Consider the following 23,099-nt stretch of genomic DNA (forward strand, 5'->3'; position numbering starts at 1 on the left):
CTATCCCATTGATCATGGCCAATCCACTATCTTTGGACTGTGGTGGTGGTGGTGGTGGTGGGGGTGGGGGGGGGGGGGGGGGGGGGGGAAAGAGAGAGAGAGGAGAAACTGGAGCACCCAGAGGAAACCCATGCATACGGCCAGCACGGTAGCATTGTGGATAGCACAATTACTTCACAGCTCCAGGGTCCCAGGTTCGATTCCGGCTTGGTTCACAGTCTGTGCGGAGTCTGCACATCCTCCCAGTGTTGTGCCGTGGGTTTCCTCCGGGTGCTCTGGTTTCCTCCCACAGTCCAAAGATGTGCAGGTTAGGTGGATTGGCCGTGATAAATTGCCCTTAGTGTCCAAAATTGCCCTTAGTGTTGGGTGGGGTTGCTGGGTTATGGGGATAGGGTGGAGGTGCTGACCTTGGGTGGGGTGCTCTTTCCAAGAGCCGGCGCAGACTCGATGGGCCGAATGGCCTCCTTCTGCACTGTAAATTCTATGATACACGAGGAAGAACATGCAAACTCCACACACACAGCGACCCAAGGCGTGAATTGAACCCAGGTCCCTGGCTCTGTGCGGCAGCAGTGCCAACCACTGTACCACTGCACCGTCCCCAATATGTCCTCATGTAATTACTTTCACTGGTCAGGCTTCTCAACACTGTGGATGAGAGGCAGTGCACCCTGTACCCCCGAACGGGATAGGAGAACTGCAGCATGGTGAGCAATGCCACCTGAGGCAAGTGGCAGCTGCAGTGAACTGCATGCAGCATGGACAGGAGGACCGCCGGCCAATGTAGGAAGAATGAACAACCTCCTGCGAGCTGCAAGGGTTATATTAGCATCTCTCTCTCCTGGCATCAGTCCTGCCTGACACGCATCAATTTCCAAACCTCCTACCACCTCCACTGGCTGCCACCTCGCAACTCCCCAACATCCAACCTTGCTCCTCAGGACTCCCTAGTATTCACTGAACCCATGTCCACTGTCTTGCAGGATCATCATCTGATGATGCCGGGGCCATCCGAGTAGCTGCCTCCTATCCCCAACCCCCAAAAGACCGGAACACCGGCAAAGCCTCACAACTAACATCTTCACCTCGGTGCGTGTGATTAAACAGTCAGGCCAGGGTCACTAGTGGTGAGAACCACACAGCAGCTGATGTGCATCAGGTGGAGGCAGGCACATCCAAGGGAGACAGAAGTTGGAGGTCTGCTGGATCCAAGGACTCAGCTGGGTCTCAGCCAGATGCAGAATCTCTGGGCAAGGTTCTCCCAAAGCTGATGCAGATGATAGGCCACAGCCGTGGGATTCAGAAGGGAGTGGCAACAACATTCAAGTGATTGCAAGGCCAATTGGAGGAGTCCCAAAGGCATCCGGAGCAGGAGATGGTGCTGGCATTGCGTGGCACCCAGGCCACACTGCAAGGGTGGCGACTGCAGTGGAAAGACTGGAGCACAAAATCCAAGTCAGGAGTGGTGGAGTCCAAGGCATGGCTCAGGCTCTGATGACCATGGCTGTGGGCCTCGACATGTCCCATTCGCTGAGTGACATTGCCACGGTACTCCAGAGGGTGGTCCTGTCACAGAGGATTATCACTGAGGGCTTCAACACCTTGGTGCAGACAATGGGGGGGGGGGGGTTCTCCAGGACTGGCAGTGCCAGATGACCCAGGGTTCTGGAGCTCACCCCAGCTGCCCCTCCGTCCCATGGAGTCGCGCAGTGCCCCACAGACGCCCTCAAGGAGGTGGAAGCACTGGAGCCCATCTTGGTCCTTCCACCAAGGAGGCTCAGGCAGTCTGCATTCCTTCTCAATACCCCCTCCTGGCACGACGCATCTCAAGGGCAGTAGGCAGAACAGGGTGGCACGGCAACACATGTGACACTGGAACGTTGGCTGGGGCCCTTTGGCTCCAGGCCCTCCAGGGGACAAGGGCATCAAGAGCCACAAGACACGGAAAGCATCAGGCTTCCTCCACCTCTGATGTGCATCAAGGGGACTGTTATTGGCCAGGGTTTAGAAAACTCCAAAGTATATTCTGGAGTTTACCTGATCTATAACTGTCTATTGATTTTGGCTACGATGAGCGCAAGGGCCTGCCTTTCCGGTGTTATTCAACAGACCTCTTAGGCACTTTTAATCAACCCCCCCCCCCCCCCCCCCCCCCCCCCCCCCCCCCCCCAGCTTTATTCTAAGAACTTAGTTAACATTTGTATAAACACACACAGCAAGAACTTTCATCAATTACAAACACAAAGACCTCACACAGCTACAGTAATCTATGAATAACCCTTAGTGAATTCCCCCTTAACTGTTCTAATTCAATAACAAAATCCAAGTAAAACCAAAAACCCCTTTTCAAAGGTGTGGCCCAGCACACGGCATTCTCACTGGTATAAGACTTGTTATTGATACTCTGTTCCCCTTTCCAAACAGCAGGTTTGAATTCCTTCCAGAAAGCAATTATCTCTTTTGTTACCAAGCAGTCTGGAAACAGCTTTTAAAATTAAGATAGAGACACTTCTTTCAACCTGCAATGCAGTGCAAACCAGTCCAAACTCAAAGCAAAAGTAAAACCCACAGAGCCACAGCCCAGCTCCACCCACACAATGACATCACTGAAGCCATGTGATAAGACAAAAACATTTCTTAAAGGGACACTCCCATGACACATTCCTCTTTCCCACCCCCAGAACAAAAAAATAAACCATCAACTTCAAGGATGGTTTCATTTTTCGCCTTTTCACTTTCCCATTAATAACAATTGACAATAAACATACAATGTTTTTAAATAAAAACAAAACAGGCAAACATTTTCAATAAGTTAGTCCATTTCAGTTCTTTGTCTTCCTGCAACTGGAATCCCTCTTGATTGACAAGAAGGTCTCTGCACGATCCATCCATTTCTCTATGGCATCTGTATCTCTCTTTAAGGTCAGGTATGTTTGATCAATCCGATCACAAAGCCTCTTGTAATTCGAACTTCCGGTGACGGCGGGCAGGAGGCAGACGCGCGTTGGAGGGCTCCCGTTCGGGAACGGCATTGTCGGGGGTTAACGCCCGGTCCTAGGGCCAGCGAAGGCAGTAAAAGTCGGGAGACAGCACAGAGGAGGGGAATGTCAAAGACCAGCAAAAAAACGGCCGTGAAAAAAGCGGCTGAAAGTCCGTCGGGGAGTGGAAAGGTCACCTTGGGGTCAGTAAAGAAAATGGAGGCTGGAGCACCAGGGGAGGCCGCATTGCTTACGGCTGAAGAAATAATTAAGGTGATGGCTACGGAATTCGAAAGGCAGTTTGCAAAATGCATGGAGACGGTGAGGAAGGAGATGAGGGAGGTTGAGTGCGCTAGTGGAGGAGGCGATTTCCCCGGTGATGACGGCAGTGGCGAGCGCAGTGGCGGAGGTGCGAGAGCAAGGGGAGGCGCTGAAGGAAGTGGAGGAGACGTTATTGCAGCACGATGATCAACTTGCCTCAATGGGGAAGGAGATGCAGAAGGTGATGGATATTAACAAGGATCTGCGAGGAAAAATGGAAGACCTGGAAAACAGATCCAGGCGACAGAATTTGAGGATTGTGGGGCTGCCCGAAGGAGTTGAAGGACCGAAGCCGACAGTGTTTTGCCGCGGTGCTGGCAATATGAACTGGGTCGGGCTCATCGGTCGTGGAGGCCTGTACCAAAGGCGAGTGAGCCGCCAAGGGCAGTGACTCTGTGCTTCCGTAGGTACAGGGTGAAGGAGAAGGTCCTGAGCTGGGCCAAGCAGAAGCGGGTGGTGCAGTGGGCTGGAGCTGGTATAAGTGTATCCCAGGATTTTACGGTGGAGCTGGTGAGGAGGCAGGCTGCCTTCAACCGGGTGAAGAGGGCACTGTACATTAGCAAGGTGCAGTGCGGCATTGTATATCCAGTGAAACGGAGGATGACTTACAAGCTCAGGGACTTTTATTTTGGAACAGCGGACTAGTTTGCGAAGGCAGAAGGACTGTGGCAGAACTGACAAATTGAGGAATGGCCATGTGCCGATGTAACCACGTGACTGTATTTTCTTCTTTTTTGTATCACTGCGCGCGGGTGTAGAGGCTAAAGGAGCCAATGTTGTATATATTTGGACAAGGGAAGGGACGGGACTTTCACTCGAAATGAGGGCTCTTTGGGGTGCAGGTGGATATGCGGGATGTGCGCGCTTAAAGGGGATCTCTGGGCTTTCCTAGGGCCGGGCAAGGGGGAAAGGGGCCCGGGCGGGGGCCTCCACGCTGGCCAGTTTAAGCCGGCCAGTGAACGGGAGTGAGGTGAAGGGAGGGGCTGCGGCCATCGGAGCCTGGCAGAACAGGGTCCGAGTGGTCTAGCCAGGGTGGAAGGAACCGAGGTTGGAGGAGGAGTTTTACAAGAGGCAGTGGATTGGAGGAGCTGGAGACTTGAAGGGGGGTGTACAACTCTTGGGTATCATGTACGGTACTCCTTCAGAGGCTGGATGGCGTTGAGTGTGTGTGTGTGTGTGTGTGGGGGGGGGGGTGGGGAGAGTGGACTCTATAGGTCAATGGTGACCATGGGCGGTCCCGGACTCCTTTTTCTTTTTCTCCTTTGTTTTTTGTTTCCACCGTGGGAGGGTTTGGTTTATTGGATGCATATATTGACAGGTGGGCCGTTGTTTGGGGTGGTGGGTGGATGGGATCATTGGTATTGTTAAGAGGATTGATTTTGTATTTGTTACCATTTACTGTTTGTGGGTCGGGTGTAAATTTGTGAAGGAAAATGTGAAAACGTAGAATTAAAAATATATATTTTTTTAAAAGCCTCTTGTAATTCTCCAACACAGGAGCATTGGTTAACACAGCCTTCAGGTCTTCAAATGCCTGTTGACTCTTCGCTGTCCACTGAATTTTGCTACGCTTCTTCAGCAAGTCCGTTAGTGGAGCAACCGCGCTGCTAAATGTTGGCACAAATTTACGGTAAAAACCACTCATGCCAAGAAATTTCCATTATTTCCCTTTGGAGGGTATTGGAAACTTCCCAATAACTTTTGTTTTCACATCCCATGGGACCATTTGTCCATATCCAATTGTATGGCCAAGGAACGTGACGTGGGCGTTTCCAAACTCTTGGCTAGGTTTACCACCAAACCCACGTCCTGAAGTTGATCGAATAACTCAATCAGATGCTTCAAATGTTCTTTCCATGTCTGATTAAAAATCGCCAGATCGTCTATGTATAATCGCACAATTCGGTAATCCTGTTAGTTAACTGTTGAAATGTGGCTGGGGCGTCTTTCATGCCAAATGGCATAACTTTGAATTGGTATGTACCATTTGGAGTCACAAAAGTTGAAATCTCCTTCGTCCTTACGGATAAAGGTACCTGCCAGTAACCTCCAAGTAAATCCACTTTGGAGATAAAAGCCGATTGTCCCACCTTCTCAATGAAGTCCTCCAACCGTGGGATAGGATAAGAGTCTGTTCTTGTAACTGCATTAACCTTTCTATAGTCCACACGCAATCATTAAGTACCGTTTGGTTTCATCACTATGGGCGAGCTCCATTGGCTGTAACACACTTCAATTATGCCATTTTTAAGTATACTTTCAATTTTGTTTTGAATCTGTGCCAATTTTAGAGGGTTAAGTCTATATGGATGTTGTTTAATTGGAAGAGCATTTCCCACATCTACATCATGTATAACCATTTTAGTACTTACCAACTTATTTCCACAAACTTGCCCATGTGATATTAATAACTCATTTAGGTCAGTTCATTTTTCCTGTGGGAAGGTAACTCACTAATTTATCCCTATTTTTAAGAACATCCTCATTATCCAACTTACAAGGCTATGGGCCAAATGCTGGAAAATGGGATTGAATAGCTAGGGTTGTTTTTTGACCGGTGCAGACTCAATGGGCCGAAATGGTGTTGTATGACTCCCTGACTCTCAGTAAACTGTCAGTCCATTTTACATCTCTCCAAATTAGTCACACTGTTGCACAAGGTCAAAATCTGCCCCAGTATTGTATTTACTCACATTTCTATTAATTAAGAGTCTCTTGGAAAAGGGAATCTTGAAATATTTGGTCCTACAGCTTGGTGGTCAGTTCTGGGGAAGGGTTACACCCGAAGCATTTAACTTATTCATTCCCTCCACAGACGCTGTACAACCAACCGAATGTTTCCAAGCAGTTTCCATATATATATTTCAGATTTCCAGCATTTGTAGTTCACTACTTTACTGTAGCTGCTGCATTATCCTACCTTGAATCTGAAGTATGCGGGAGATGTCAAGTCCTTGGCTAATCCGGAGAATGATCAAACCATATTCAAAATCAAAGGCATCACTGCAAACAAGAAAAACACCATTCTTCAAAAGAGCAAAATGGATAAGCTTTTATTTCACCGAAATCAATTGTGCTTTTTAAAAAAGCAAAAAAAGGTTAATCCCAAAACTACGTTTTTAAGACTAGATATTATAAACACATACTCCACGTATACAGCTTTATATTTCCTACGGCTTGTGTCTGATTTTCTGATGTGGACTCTCAAAGTTCTGTGGCGAGACTAAAAATGAATCCAATTTCAAATAGAAAACTTGCATTTCTCATTTAACTCAACACAACTGTCACACACACACACCGATGACCGCAGTACCCAGCCCATAATATTATGGGTCAGTGTTCCAGAATTCAGAACTAAATCTCATTGCTACCAGGTGCTGATGGAGGAAAATATGTCCCAAGACATTATCAATTCAGTGGGGAATATCTGATCCAACATGCATGGTACATATTAATTTTTTTTAACATCATCAAACCGATCATTAAACCAAAGTTGTGCAGATTCTGCACGTCACCCAGTGGACTGAATCTTTTTACATTTAGTCATTAAGGATAAACACTACCCATTAGTTGAAGTTGTGCTTCTGTTTATATTTGCCATATTTAACCGTCAAGTGGTTATTTTTAGCATGTGGATTCAGACTGGTCTAAAGGCAATCTTCTCGTTTTATTAATTTACGGGATGAGAGTGTCACTGGCTGGGCTGGGCCAGCAGTTATTGCTCATCCCTCGTTGCCCTTGAGAAGATGGCAAGCTGCCTTCTTGAACCGCTGCAGTCTCTTAACAAGAGCCTCTATGGAAAACAATTGCAGTCCCAATTCGGGACATGGGTGTCAGGTGGGAGAAATAAATGGCGTCAGCTTTAGTACTTAGCAAAAATTTACCATCGAATGGATGTCAGGGGATGTCCCGGAGGACTGGAGAATAGCCAATGTTGTTCCTCTGTTTAAGAAGGGTGGCAGGGATAATCCCGGGAACTACAGGCCGGTGAGCCTTACTTCAGTGGTAGGGAAATTACTGGAGAGAATTCTTCGAGACAGGATCTACTCCCATTTGGAAGCAAATGGACGTATTAGTGAGAGGCAGCACGGTTTTGTGAAGGGGAGGTCGTGTCTCACTAACTTGATAGAGTTTTTCGAGGAGGTCACTAAGATGATTGATGCAGGTAGGGCAGTAGATGTTGTCTATATGGACTTCAGTAAGGCCTTTGACAAGGTCCCTCATGGTAGACTAGTACAAAAGGTGAAGTCACACGGGATCAGGGGTGAACTGGCAAGGTGGATACAGAACTGGCTAGGCCATAGAAGGCAGAGGGTAGCAATGGAGGGATGCTTTTCTAATTGGAGGGCTGTGACCAGTGGTGTTCCACAGGGATCAGTGCTGGGACCTTTGCTCTTTGTAGTATATATAAATGATTTGGAGGAAAATGTAACTGGCCTGATTAGTAAGTTTGCAGACGACACAAAGGTTGGTGGAATTGCGGATAGCGATGAGGACTGTTTGAGGATACAGCAGGATTTAGATTGTCTGGAGACTTGGGCGGAGAGATGGCAGATGGAGTTTAACCTGGACAAATGTGAGGTAATGCATTTTGGAAGGGCTAATGCAGGTAGGGAATATACAGTGAATGGTAGAACCCTCAAGAGTATTGAAAGTCAAAGAGATCTAGGAGTACAGGTCCACAGATCACTGAAAGGGGCTACACAGGTGGAGAAGGTAGTCAAGAAGGCATACGGCATGCTTGCCTTCATTGGCCGGGGCATTGAGTATAAGAATTGGCAAGTCATGTTGCAGCTGTATAGAACCTTAGTTAGGCCACACTTGGAGTATAGTGTTCAATTCTGGTCGCCACACTACCAGAAGGATGTGGAGGCTTTAGAGAGGGTGCAGAAGAGATTTACCAGAATGTTGCCTGGTATGGAGGGCATAAGCTATGAGGAGCGATTGAATAAACTCAGTTTGTTCTCACTGGAACGAAGGAGGTTGAGGGGCGACCTGATAGAGGTATACAAAATTATGAGGGGCATAGACAGAGTGGATAGTCAGAGGCTTTTCCCCAGGGTAGAGGGGTCAATTACTAGGGGGCATAGGTTTAAGGTGAGAGGGGCAAAGTTTAGAGTAGATGTACGAGGCAAGTTTTTTACGCAGAGGGTAGTGGGTGCCTGGAACTCACTACCGGAGGAGGTAGTGGAGGCAGGGACGATAGGGACATTTAAGGGGCATCTTGACAAATATATGAATAGGATGGGAATAGAAGGATACGGACCCAGGAAGTGTAGAAGATTGTAGTTTAGTCGGGCAGTATGGTCGGCACGGGCTTGGAGGGCCGAAGGGCCTGTTCCTGTGCTGTACATTTCTTTGTTCTTTGTTTGTTTGAATGAAAAGCACAATTAACCTCTAACATGGTAGCTTACGATGTAACTAAAGAGAAAATGCCCCACACTGTTGCAGAGATTAATTCTCCCTACAGCAGTAGACGTGGTTTGCACGGTCCTAGATGATTTAGAATTACAGCTTATTTCTCGTTTAAAGTTAGCCAGGAGTTCGCAATAAAACTAAATGAAAAGTACAGACATTTCAGATTGTGCAACCTTGCTAGTTTACTTTAGTATGTTTGGCACAACAAATTTGTTGAGCATTTGCAGTGCTGCTTGACATTACCAACCAGCAAGATTGGCACGCAGATCTTTGAAGCATCGAATATTTACGTAGTTAGATAGTACGGCCTCGACTGGGTTTGTTGCAGAGGAATCACAAGTGATGGGGCATGTAAGGATTAAGGAGGCAGCTGGTCAGGACATTGTTTGGAATTATTGCTTTATTCACTGCAAGGCACTGGCATCAAAAGGATGATCTTGGAGATGGTGTTGAAAGGACTTGTGAAAGTCGGGAATTTCATTAAACGCAATACAACCAGGCATTTTGAGGCTCTGTGTTCCGATCTAGGGGCTGCGCACACAAGTTTGTTGTTCCACACAGATGTGTTGACTGTCAAGGGTTCAGGTGCTTGGCAGATTTTGCGACTGAGCTATGATATCCACACTTTCCTCCTTGCCAAATAGTCTCCACTGGCTGATTTGTTTGGCGATGAAAGTTGGATGCTAACTCGGTCTCACCATGCAGACGTTTTTCTTTTTTCCAAATTCAAACAAACTGAACCTCAAAAGCAAAGAAAGTATGATGATTGCTTCCAGCAGTGAAGAAATAGATGCTTTCCAAAAATCATTGAAAGTTTTGGAAGTGAGAGTACAAAACCAAAAACTACTGCATGTTCCCCACACTGCTATGGCATGTTGAAGAAAAGAGTTAGTAAGAGAACTGCAAATAGACTGACGAGCCTTATTCAGTCGCATCTGGCTGCGCTGATCAACAGTTTTTGTCACTACTTTCCAGAGGAGAAATTTCAGATTTTGAAAGAGAAGAGGTGGTGAAAAATCCCTTTTGAGTTTAAGACCCTAGAGTCAGTTATTAAAAGGTAAAGTCACCATCGTCCCAGATGACCAGAGGCTGCTTTCTCCTTTGAGGGAGAGCTGACTGGTTGTGGTTTAACCTGAGGATCACCACACCTCAGGCGAGGGGCAAGGTCGAGAAGGCAAGCCTTCATGAATGACCTCAGCCGGTTCAGGAATTGTTCTGCATCACAAACCAGCTGTCTAGCCCACGGAGCTAAACCGGCTCCCTTAGTCAGTTATTAATTTAAAGCTGACTCCAAATTAGGAGACCGGACCTGTGATAGCACATTAAATACACGCCACAAGTCCAGGAGGTTGTCAGAATTCTGGATTAGCATCTCCCAGGTGTGCAGTGGTAAGTAAAACAAACATTTTGTTGCTGTTTACGATGACCTACATGTGCGAGGTTGGATTTTCTGTTCTCATGAAGATGAAGACTGCACAAAGGAAACAGCTGAACTCTGCACTACCCTCTCCTCTTGTTGACCTGATTGGAGTGAGATTGTGTGGACCAAGCAGGCTCATCTGTTACATTACAGGTAAGCGAATGTGGCATGGATCCCGAAGATCAAACAGTTGGCAAAAGTGAGACCCAGGAAAAATAAAATTTGAAAACACTGATCTACTGGATAAGATGATATCCTGCATTGTACAATATTGAAAGCATAGACCAATCTGGAGATCAATAGTTAATTACCTAAACTGTTTCCAAAGCTTTCATTCATGCTTTAAACAAGTGCTAATTGGCTAACGTCAAAGTCCCTCACGAGTTCTGCTCTGCAGAGCTTGTTTACACAGTTGTGGAGGGGAATATCAATTTGATGGCTTAGCTGCCTTCAAAATCACTAATGGATTCAACACTGTGGGTTTGTTTACACAGCTGTGCTAGAGAGTGCAAGCTTTTCCAAATATATGGCTTCAGAGTTATATATAAAGTGGACACTGGGCAAGAGGCACCCCATGATCTGCACATCTGCCCTTTTGACCTGGTCAGCATCAGGTTGCTTCTGTCTCCCCATCCAGTGCCAGGCCCGACTCCAGGCCATCCAGACCTCTACCCGATCAAACTCCTGCCAGTAGGCAATGGCTGGACAGAGACAAGACCACAACACCAGGAAATTCTTGGACTTCCAATTCCCACCTCTTATGATGAAAATCCAACTCTTGTTTCCAGGAGCACTAGATCCATCTTTCTGGGCAGCTCGGAGACAGTTACATCGGAGTTAAACAGATTTAGTCAAATGCTATGATGCATCGGAGGTGCTAAGATGAAAAGTCATGACTTTGAAGAATTACACTTTAACCAAACATAGCAAGAACTACCTACTGCAAAATGCCAACGTAATTTTCAATATCTTGAGAACTAGCAGTACACCAGTCTTTTTTGTATCCAATCACTAGTGTATTCGGTTTCATTCGACCCAATCCAGAAGCCTAGTGGGAAACAAGTCGATTAATGTCCAATCAAACATTTATGGTAAATGTTATGAAAGCTTTGCAGACTTTACTAAGTATCATTTTCTCCAGTTTGTCCAAAGGAGATCTTGCATTACATTTGAATCAAATGAAAACCAACAGCTTTGTATTAAAAAGTTAGATAAAAGTTAACATGTTGATAATAAATGACACGTTTGATTCTCATCCGATGAGAAGGGTTCAAACATTTCTTTGTATTGCTAAATAGGGTTTCTCATGCTACTTAAGCAGATGTTATCACAACTTATCATTTAGGATGAAGTTCTTCTTGGTGCATTGTTAATTTGGTGTTCACTTATTTGCCCTTTTAACGCAGCTTTAAGCCAACATACATACTTGGTCAGTCTCTGCACTGCTTTCTGGAAGCAATTGTGTACATTACCTTGAGTATGCTCTAATGTATGACTGAGCGAGCAAACCACATGCATCTACTCAACAATCACTTGACTAGAATAAATTGTACACTGTAAACAATGAAACTGTGGGGTACAAAATTCTTGGGGAAATAGAGCAGCAGTATACAGATTACAAATTCTGGGTGATAAATGAAGATTGATGTGTAAAAATATGGTCGTTTAATTGAAGCATGGAGAACTGACCAATAACCATACAATCATGATGCCATGGGGATGAAGGATCATAAGAACATAAGAACTAGGAGCAGGAGTAGGCCATCTGGCCCCTCGAGCCTGCTCCACCATTCAATGAGATCATGGCTGATCTTTAGTGGACTCAGCTCCACTTTCCGGCCCGAACACCATAACCCTTAATCCCTTTATTCTTCAAAAAACTATCTATCTTTATCTTAAAAACATTTAATGAATGAGCCTCTACTGCTTCACTGGGCAAGGAATCCCATAGATTCACAACCCTTTGGGTGAAGAAGTTCCTCCTAAACTCAGTCCTAAATCTACTTCCCCTTATTTTGAGGCTATGCCCCCTAGTTCTGCTTTCACCCGCCAGTGGAAACAACCTGCCCGCATCTATCCTATCTATTCCCTTCATAATCTTATATGTTTCTATAAGATCCCCCCTCATCCTTCTAAATTCCAACGAGTACAGTCCCAGTCTACTCAACCTCTCCTCGTAATCCAACCCCTTCAGCTCTGGGATTAATCTAATGAATCTCCTCTGCACACCCTCCAGTGCCAGTACGTCCTTTCTCAAGGAGACCAAAACTGAACACAATACTCCAGGTGTGGCCTCACTAACACCTTATACAATTGCAGCAGAACCTCCCTAGTCTTAAACTCCATCCCTCTAGCAATGAAGGACAACATTCCATTTGCCTTCTTAATCACCTGTTGTACCTGAAAACCAACTTTTTGCGACTCATGCACTAGCACACCCAGGTCTCTCTGCACAGCAGCATGTTTTAATATTTTATCATTTAAATAATAATCCTTTTTGCTGTTATTCCTACCAAAATGGATAACCTCACATTTGTCAACATTGTATTCCATCTGCCAGACCCTAGCCCATTCACTTAGCCTATCCAAATCCCTCTGCAGACTTCCAGTATCCTCAGCACTTTTTGCTTTACCACTTATCTGAGTGTCGTCTGCAAACATGGACACATTGCCCTTGGTCCCCAACTCCAAATCATCTATGTAAATTGTGAACAGTTGTGGGGCCAACACTGATCCCTGAGGGACACCACTAGCTACTGATTGCCAACCAGAGAAACACCCATTAATCCCCACTCTTTGCTTTCTATTAATTAACCAATCCTCTATCCATGCTACTATTTTACCCTTAATGCCATGCATTTTTATCTTATGCAACAACCTTTTGTGTGGCACCTTGTCAAAGGCTTTCTGGAAATCCAGATATACCACATCCATTGGCTCCCCGTTATCTACCGCACTGTTAATGTCCTCAAAAAATTCCACTAAATTAGTTAGGCACGACCTGCCCTTTATGAACCCATGCTGCGTCTGTCCAATGGGACAATTTCCATCCAGATACCTCGCTATTTCTTCCTTGATGATAGATTCCAGCATCTTCCCTACTACCGAAGTTAAGCTCACTGGCCTATAATTATCCGCTTTCTGCCTACCTCCTTTTTTAAACAGTGGTGTCACGTTTGCTAATTTCCAATCCGCCGGGACCACCCCAGAGTCTAGTGAATTTTGGTAAATTATCACTAGTGCATTTGCAATTTCCCTAGCCATCTCTTTTAGCATTCTGGGATGCATTCCATCAGGTCCAGGAGACTTGTCTACCTTTAGCCCCATTAGCTTGCCCATCACTACCTCCTTGGTGATAACAATCCTCTCAAGGTCCTCACCTGTCATAGCCTCATTTCCATCCGTCACTGGCATGTTATTTGTGTCTTCCACTGTGAAGACCGACCCAAAAAACCTGTTCAGTTCCTCAGCCATTTCCTCATCTCCCATTACTAAAACTCCCTTCTCATCCTGTAAAGGACCAATATTTACCTTAGCCACTCTTTTTTGTTTTATGTATTTGTAGAAACTTTTACTATCTGTTTTTATATTCTGAGCAAGTTTACTCTCATAATCTATCTTACTCTTCTTTATAGCTTTTTTAGTAGCTTTCTGTTGCCCCCTAAAGATTTCCCAGTCCTCTAGTCTCCCACTGATCTTTGCTACTTTGTATGTATTTTCCTTCAATTTGATACTCTCCCTTATTTCCTTAGATATCCACGGTCGATTTTCCCTCTTTTTACCACCCTTCCTTTTTGTTGGTATAAACCTTTGCTGAGCACTGTGAAAAATCACTTGGAAGGTTCTCCACTGTTTCACTATAAAGTCTTTGCTCCCAGTCTACCTTAGCTAGTTCTTCTCTCATCCCATTGTAATCTCCTTTGTTTAAGCACAAAACTCTAGTGCTTGATTTTACCTTCTCACCCTCCATCTGTATTTTAAATTCCACCATATTGTGATCGCTCCTTCCGAGAGGATCCCTAACTATGAGATCCTGAATCAATCCTGTCTCATTACACAGGACCAGATCTAGGACCGCTTGTTCCCTCGTAGGTTCCATTACCTACTGTTCTAGGAAACTATCGCGGATACATTCTATAAACTCCTCCTCAAGGCTGCCTTGACCGACCTGGTTAAACCAATCGACATGTAGATTAAAATCCCCCATGATAACTGCTGTACCATTTCTACATGCATCTGTTATTTCTTTGTTTATTGCCTGCCCCACCATAATGTTACTATTTGCTGGCCTATAGATTACTCCTATCAGTGACTTTTTCGCCTTACTATTCCTGATTTCCACCCAAATGGATTCAACCTTATCCTCCATAGTACCGATGTCATCCCTTACTGTTGCCCGGATGTCATCCTTAAATAACAGAGCTACACCGCCTCCCTTACCATCCACTCTGTCCTTCCGAAAGGTTTGATACCCTCGGATATTTACCTCCCAGTCGTGACCATCCTTTAACCATGTTTCAGTAATGGCCACTAAATCATAGTCATTCACGATGATTTGCGCCATCAACTCATTTACCTTATTCCGAATACTACGAGCATTCAGGTAAAGTACACTTATGTTGGCTTTTTTATCTCTGTTTTGAATCTTAACACCTCGATCAGTAACCTCTCCCAAGTTATATTTCCTCTTAACCTTTCTCCTAATTTTCCTTGTCGTCGAACCCATATCTTCCTGTAACAACCTGCCGCGTCGCTTACCATTAATGTTTTCACTTCCCGTTTTATTTCTTTTAGTATTCCTGGTCCTATCATGATATCATGATGGCATGGGGATGAAGGATCATGTTGGCATGGGGATGAAGGATCATGTTGGCATGGGGATGAAGGATCATGTAGCCACAGGACCTGAAGGGTTATCCAGTCAAAATGTTTGACCTTCATGAAAGTGGGAAAGACCCATTTTCATATTATAAAAATCACACAATCCAATTTAACAATAACTGATAGCTGTTACTAAGATCAGTGTTCAGTGAGTAGTATGAATATAATCATTCCCAGGTCTTCAGCCACCATCTGATTTTATTAGAAAAGAGCCCAAACTCAATCGCCTTTTCAAAGTCCCCTTTCTGCCAACATAGGAAATGAAATGAAAATTGCTTATTGTCACAAGTAAGCTTCAAATGAAGTTACTGTGAAAAGCCCCTAGTCGCCACATTCCGGCGCCTGTTCGGGGAGGCTGGTACAGGAATTGAACCCGCGCTGCTGGTCTGCTTTAAAAGCCAGCTATTTATCCCACTGTGCTAAACCAGCCCCTTATGCTGCACAACTGATTCTGCAAAGGGGACATTGTATCGTGTAGGGCTCATGGCCAGAGGCAGGCTAGAATATTACCTCCAACAATGGAGAAATTCATTTCAAGGTGAATCCTTAAAAAACCTCATGTTAGGATTCAATTAACTAATCAGTGATAAATGGAGCCCTTTGATTATCAGAAGCACAAGCTGATACCATTATCCCTTATTGCTGCTGAAAACTCTAAAAATTGAAAACAAAATCAGACAGAGCATGGGAAATAAGCTATTTGACATGAAGTGATCTAATATCCACTAATCATATTTTTTTTAAAAACAAAATGGTCTTGCTCCATACATTAGATGATTGAACGCACTCCACAAATAGATTGGAATTACAAGATGAACTTGACCAGAATTCTCATTAGGCTCAATGCTCACCTTGCCCAACTAACGCAGAACAGTAATCAACAAAGCCAAAAGAATGTCAAAATTATATAGTAAACAAATCAGGGAAATTAGTGAAAAACATAGGGTAATTTATGGGGGATTTCAAATACCCCAAAATTAATCAGCCAGTAGTAAGCAAAGATAAGGGATGGACTTCCTACAATTAGTACTGGACTCCTTTTCAACCCAGCATGCAAGTCCAACGAGAGAGGCCAGATCTGGTAATGGGATGTAGACCAGAGCAGATTAGAGAAGCATAAGTAGGAGGAACATCTGGGCAATAGTAACCATACTTGATTTATGCAATAATTCAAACGGACACAAGTCTGAAAAAGACCTTTGCCTCATTAGTAAGATGTTGTGACTCAAAGCCACAAATTGTTGCCATAAATGATTGGTAGCAAGCTCCTCCCAGTCATTAATGCCAATGTTTCCATGCTTCAAGTCTTTTGAAGTGTTTTCTTACTTCTCCCCTGGAACCCTGGCCATTTGAGAGTTGAGAAAACAAGACCTCGGGAGCGGAGGCACTTTTCGTCCATCCGGACACATATGCCCAGCCTACAGGTTTGATTTTGCAGGAGTTTTGCCTGAATGCTTGTGGAGCTGACTTCATGAAGCATACTAGCATTTGTCCAACAATCCTCCTATTGAATCTGGAAGATCTAATGGAGACACTGATGAAGGCAACTACTCTGTACACAAAGACTTTTGTTGCCTTGGAGGTCTTTGTTGTCAAACACTCGCTGCCATAGTTTTCAGAAGTATGCAAGTTTATTGATGATGAGAATTGAACAGGACAGAGGGATACAAGTTTCACACTGGTGATAATGTTACTTTCCTTTCAATTTTCTTAGCATCAAATTTCTCCTAATGATCTGGCAACAGCTTCAGTAAGCATACTATGTCTCTCTGATTGCCAATCTGCATCTCCTCACTTTATACTCCTAATTGTCCTACCAGAGGACTTAAAATTCTAAATTACTACTGCTATTCAAAAACAATCCCGATAAAATATGTTATACAATGATGAAACTGACAGCAATTACTCAGAAGAGCGACGATGTGGAACTTTCTACCACATGGGAGTGGTTGAACTGAATACCATAGATACATTTATGAAGGAGCTAGATAAGTCTATCAGGGATAAAGGAATAGAATTGAAGGATATGTTGATAGAGAGCTGAGGCGGCTCCTGTTGGGCAGAATGACTTTTCTGTGCTATAAAGTTCAGTGTTTCTGTGCTATAAAGTTCAGTGTAATTCCAATCATCATAGAATAGAATCCCTACAGTGCAGGAGGCAGCCCTTTAGTCCATTGTGTCTGCACCAACCCTTAGAAAGGCCACCCTACCCAAGCACAATCCCACCCTTTCCCCGTAACCCCTTTTTTTTGGTCACCAAGAGGCAATTTAGCTTGGCCAATCCACCTAACCTGCACATCTTTGGACTGGGAGGAAACCGGAACACCCGGAGGAAACCCACACAGACACGGAGAGAATGTGCAAACTCAAGACAGCCACCCGAGGTTGAAATCGAACCCAGATCCCTGGCGCTGTGAGGCAGCAGTGCTAACCACTGTGCCACCCAAAATTCAGAATTGAAGTGTTGAGAACTATTTAGAATCACATTCTATTAACACCAACAATCAATCACAGCTGACTCCAATTCAGCCAGTTTTCCTGATAAGAAATATTAACCCCCTTTTAAATAATGTAATAGTCACTTGTTTTGAAGAATACTGTTAGTAAGCAGCTTAAATTCTACAATCTGAAACACATTTAAAAATGTTGGTACCTGCTAATTGATTAAAATTTATTTTAACAATGTAAATACTTTACCAAATCAAATGTAGTTAGACTGACAGTACATCCAGCGGTTAACTCTGATGCCTTAAGTATTTGATAATATAAGTTTAGAGAAACAACCTGAAGTAGGCACTTTACTCCATCACGCAGGTTGTCTCCAGCCACTGCTGCATAGAAGGCTTTTTTTTTGTTCTTCGCAAGCCACTGTTGGTATTTATCCATGCTCAGGTTAATGTCACTTACGGTTTGTTTTCGTGGACCCTAATAAAAAAAACAGCAACGTAATGATCAGATGGACAAAATTAACTGGACTACTTTACACATTGCTAAACTTTACTTCTACTTCAACACAGGACATTCTTGAACTTTCCCACAAACCTGATAACATGTCAACTCTTCCCAGATGAAGCCCTGACTTAGCAGTCTCTCTGCCCCCTCCCCACTAGCTGAAAATAAGCAAATTTAGCCCATCACCGCCTTTAATGCACTGAAAATCAGCACCTGACTTTCAGTTTTTCCCCTTCGCTGTCAGGAGTAAGAGTTTAGCAATGTTTTATCTTGCTAATCCAGAAATTGTAATAATTTACCACAGGTCAGGGATTGAATCTGTGATACAATGCATGATTCAGTTCCTGTGTCTCATTGCTGTCATCTGTAAAGGCTAATAAAGAACCATCCCCCTGCAACAACAAATGCTACAAGATTGAAACGTGCGGCTATCTGTTTGGGTGTGTAATGCTATAATACTGACACTATAAGTAATTCCCAAAATGTTGTTATTTTGCCCATACAAAAAATTCTTTCACTGGAAAATAATCTGTTTCCTTGTCTGGCATCAAAAACCCTAGAGCAATGTAATTAAAATCTTAAGAATAAACTTTAAAATTCTGCTTACAAAATTGCATTCAAAATAAATCTTCAGTTGGCTTGACCCTATTTCCTGAAACTTTTTTCAGGTATCTTACAAACCTCCTCAAAACTCTTTACCAAACTTCAGTCAATCCTCATAACCCTCTCTTCCCGGTTAGAAATTCATTTATCTATCTTTGAACAACATTAGGGGCCGGATTCTCCGCCCCGCCGCACCACATTTCTGCCTCGACCCACCGGCGGGATGCTCCGTTACGCCGGCCGGTCAATGGGGTTTCTCATTGTGGGGCAGCCCCACGCCGTCGGGAAACCCCCGGGCGCCGGCAAAACGGAGCATCCTGCCAGCGGAGAATCCCGTCCCAGATGTTTTATACTTTACACACGATGCGTTGCAAGTTGTTGTTATTATTCCTTTAAATTTTACACTTTCAGTCATGTAACTCTCCCCAAAGTGCTAACCTGCTGACTGAGCTATCACTGTATCCTTGGTTCATTGTCTGTTGATACACCAGAAGAAATTAGAGTCCCACAAAACCCCCCAAATCCCGGCACCTTCTGTGCAAGCACATCAATGTACAAACACTAGAAACAAGGGTGTATATTCCTGGAAGTGATATCAACAGGCCTGGGCACCGAGGGAATCGTCAGCAGACCCTATGTTAAGGCAGGTTAATCCAGGGATCCATGCAGTATGAGCATCACAGTCAACTCTTCCTCTTAAATTGCATTAAAAATTCTCATTATAAAAACAAAACAAAAATCACAGGAACCCTCCCACCAGAGTATTGTTAAGAGGTCACATCACAGATCATAGAATTTGCAGTGCAGAAGAAAGCCATTCGGCCCATCGAGTCTGCACCGGCCCCAGAAAGAGCGCCCCACTTAAGACTACACCTCCACCACTCGTGCAGCGAGTGCAGCTTGGGATCCAGGTAGGTGTTTAAACTTGCCCCCAGGTTCCAGCGGCCTTCATTTCCGGGAGCGGGAGAGAGGGAGCCGGAGTGCAGCTTGGGATTCAGATAGGTGATTAAACTTGCCCCCAGGTTCCAGCGGCCTTCATTTCCGGGAGCGGGAGAGAGAGAGGGAGCCGGAGTGCAGCTTGGGATTCAGGTAGGTGTTTAAACTTGCCCCCAGGTTCCAGCGGCCTTCATTTCCGGGAGAGAGAGGGAGCCGGAGTGCAGCGAGTGCAGCTTGGGATTCAGGTAGGTGCTTAAGTGTTTGATTTTTACCTCTATTTAAGTTGGGCGGTTGCTAAACCCGAGACACTACACTTGTAGTGTCTCCCACCCTTCCACCTTTCCTTTCACTTTTCATTATTTGATATTATATTTGTAATCAGTTAAGGTAAAGTGTAAAAATGGGAGGAGATCCCAGACCCGTGTTATGCTCCTCGTGCTGAATGTGGGAGTTCAGGGCGCAGCGGATGCCCCAGACTCCTTCATGTGCGGGAAGTGTGTCCAGCTGCAGCTCCTGTTAGACCGCATGACGGCTCTGGAGCTGTGGATGGACTCACTTTGGAGCATCCGCGAAGCTGAGGAGGTCGTGGATAGCACGTTCAGTGAGTTAGTCACACCGCAGATTAGGATTGGTGAGGGAGACAGGGAATGGGTGACCAAAAGGCAGAGAAAGAGCAGGAAGGCAGTGCAGGTGTCCCCTGCGGTCATCTCCCTCCAAAACAGGTATATCATTTTGGATACTGTTGGGGGAGATGACTCACCAGGGGAAGGCAGTAGTAGCCAGGCTCATGGCACCGTGGTTGGCTCTGCTGCACAGAAGGGCAGGGAAAAGACTGGCAGGGCTATAGTCATTGGGGATTCAATCGTAAGGGGAGTAGACAGGAGTTTCTGTGGTCGAAAACGAGACTCCCGAATGGTATGTTGCCTCCCGGGTGCACGGGTCAGGGATGTCTCAGATCGGCTGCAGGACATACTGAAGGGGGAGGGTGAACAGCCAGTTGTCGTGGTGCATATAGGCACCAACGATATAGGTAAAAAACGGGATGAGGTCCTACAATCAGAATTTAGGGAGTTAGGAATCAAGTTAAAAAGTAGGACCTCAAAAGGCAGTAATCTCAGGATTGCTACCAGTGCCACGAGACAGTCAGAGTAGAAATTCAAGAATAGTGAGAATAAATATGTGGCTTGAGATGGTGCAGGTGGGAGGGGGTTCAGATTTTTGGGACATTGGAACCGGTTCTGGGGGTGGTGGGACCATTACAAATCGGATGGTCTACACCTGGGCAGGACTGGAACCAATATCCTAGGGGGTGCTTTTGCTAACACTGTTGGGGAGGTTTTAAACTAATGTGGCAGGGGGATGGGAACCAGATTAGGAAGTTAGAGGTCAGTAAAGAGGCAGCAACTAAAGCCAGTAAGGTACTAGATAATAAACTCAATGTGACTAAGGGGAAGAGTAGACAGGGAAGAGATGATGAACGCAAAGGGACAGGTGGTCTGAGGTGCATTTGTTTTAATGCGAGAAGTGCAGCAGGTAAGGCAGATGAATTTAGGGCTTGGATTAGTACCTGGGAATATGATGTTATTGGTATTACGGAGACTTGGTTGAGGGAAGGGCAAGATTGGCCACTAAATATCCCAGGGTGTAGATGCTCAGGTGGGATAGAGAGGGAGGTAAAAGGGGTGGAGGAGTTGCATTATTGGTCAGAGATGATACCACAGCCGTGATTAAGGAGGGCACAATGGAGGATTCGAGCACTGAGGCAATACGGGTAGAGCAATAGGGTGGTCGTGATGTGATGTGTAACTTCCCCAACATTGAATGGGACTCATGTAGTGTTGGAGGCGTAGACGGAGCAGAATTTGTAAGGAGCATCCAGGAGAGTTTTTTTTAGAGCAGTATGAAAATAGTCCGACTCGGGAAAGGGCCATATTGGACCTGGTATTGGGGAATGATCCCGGCTAGGTGGTTGAAGTTTCAGTCGGTGATTACTTTGGGAATAGCGATCACAATTCCGTAAGTTTTAGAATACTCATAGACAAGGACGAGTGGTCCTAAAGAAAGTGCTAAATTGGGGAAAGGCCAAGTATAACAAAATTCGGCAGGAGCTAGGGAATGTGGATTGGGAGCAGCTGTTTAAGGGTAAATCCACATTTGAAACGTGGGAGTCTTTTAAGGAAACGTTGATTAGAGTGCAGGACAGACATGTCCCTGTGAAAATGAGGGATAGAAATGGCAAGATTAGGGAACCATAGATGAAAAAGGAAGCATACATAAGATCTCGGCGACTTAAATCTGATGAAGCTTTGGAGGAATATGGGGAAAGTAGGACAAATCTCAAACGCCTAATAAAGAGGGCTAAAAGGGGTCATGAAATATCTTTGGCTAACAGAGTTAAGGAAAATCCCAAAGCCTTTTATTCGTATAGAAGGAGCAAGAGGGTAACTAGAGAAAGGATTGGCCCACTCAAAGACAAAAGAGGGAATTTATGCGTGAAGTCAGAGGAAATGGGTGAGATTCTTAATGAGTATTTGCATCGGTATTCACCAAGGAAAGGGACATGACGGATGTTGAGGCTAAGGGTGGATGCTTAAATACTCTAGGTCAAGTCGGCATAAGGAAGGGGGAAGTTTTGGGTATTCTAAAGGTATTAAGGTGGACAAGTCCCCAGGTCCGGATGGGATCTATTCCAGGTTACGGAGGGAAGCGAGGGACGAAATAGCTGGGGCCTTAACAGATATCTTTGCAGCATCCTTGAGCACAGGTGAGGTGCCGGAGGACTGGAGAATTGCTAATGTTGTCCCTTTGTTTAAGAAGGGTAGCAGGGATAATCCAGGGAATTATAGACCTGTGAGCTTGCCATCAGTGGTAGGCAAACTGTTGGAGAAGATACTGAGGGATAGGATCTATTCACATTTGGAAGAAAATAGACTTATCAGTGATAGGCAGCATGGTTTTGTGCAGGGAAGGTCGTGTCTTACAAACCTAATAGAATTTTTTGAGGAAGTGACGTTAATTGATGAGGGAAGGGCTGTAGACGTCATATACATGGACTTCAGTAAGGCGTTTGATAAAAGTTTCCCATGGCAGGTTGATGGAAAAAGTGAAGTCGTATGGGGTTCAGGGTGTACTAGCTAGATGGATAAAGAACTGGCTGAGCAACAGGAGACAGAGAGTAGTGGTGGAAGGGAGTGTCTCAAAATGGAGAAAGGTGACTAGTGGTGTTCCACAGGGATCCGTGCTCGGACCACTGTTGTTTGTGATATACATAAATGATCTGGACGAAGGTATAGGTGGTCTGATTAGCAAGTTTGCAGATGATACTAACATTGGTGGAGTTGCAGATAGCGAGGAGGACTGTCACAGAACACAGCAAAATATAAATAGATTGGAGAGTTGGGCAGAGAAATGGCAGATGGAGTTTAATCCAGGCAAATGCGAGGTGATGCATTTTGGAAGATCTAATGCAAGAGCCGACTATACGGTCAATGGAAGAGTCCTGGGGAAAATTGATGTACAGAGAGATCTGGGAGTTCAGGTCCATTGTACCCTGAAGGTGGCAACGCAGGTCGATAAGAGTGGTCAAGAAG

The 23,099-nt window shown here is 44.9% G+C and overlaps 1 protein-coding gene across 6 annotated transcripts in view; it reads right to left on the reverse strand.

Annotated features, from left to right (window-relative positions):
* slc12a1 (solute carrier family 12 member 1) overlaps positions 1-23,099 on the reverse strand; it is a 180,336-nt gene that overhangs the window by 47,926 nt on the left and 109,311 nt on the right. For all 6 annotated transcript variants that reach the window (XM_072493016.1, XM_072493015.1, XM_072493012.1 and 3 more), the window contains 3 exons: positions 17,803-17,943; positions 11,079-11,185; positions 6,220-6,302 (listed from right to left, as the gene is read on the reverse strand). In XM_072493016.1, the coding sequence (XP_072349117.1) occupies positions 6,220-6,302; positions 11,079-11,185; positions 17,803-17,943 (331 nt within the window). The remainder of the gene's footprint in view (positions 1-6,219; positions 6,303-11,078; positions 11,186-17,802; positions 17,944-23,099) is intronic.

Source organism: Scyliorhinus torazame, chromosome 30 (assembly GCF_047496885.1).
Source record: "Scyliorhinus torazame isolate Kashiwa2021f chromosome 30, sScyTor2.1, whole genome shotgun sequence".
Classification (NCBI taxonomy): domain Eukaryota; kingdom Metazoa; phylum Chordata; class Chondrichthyes; order Carcharhiniformes; family Scyliorhinidae; genus Scyliorhinus; species Scyliorhinus torazame.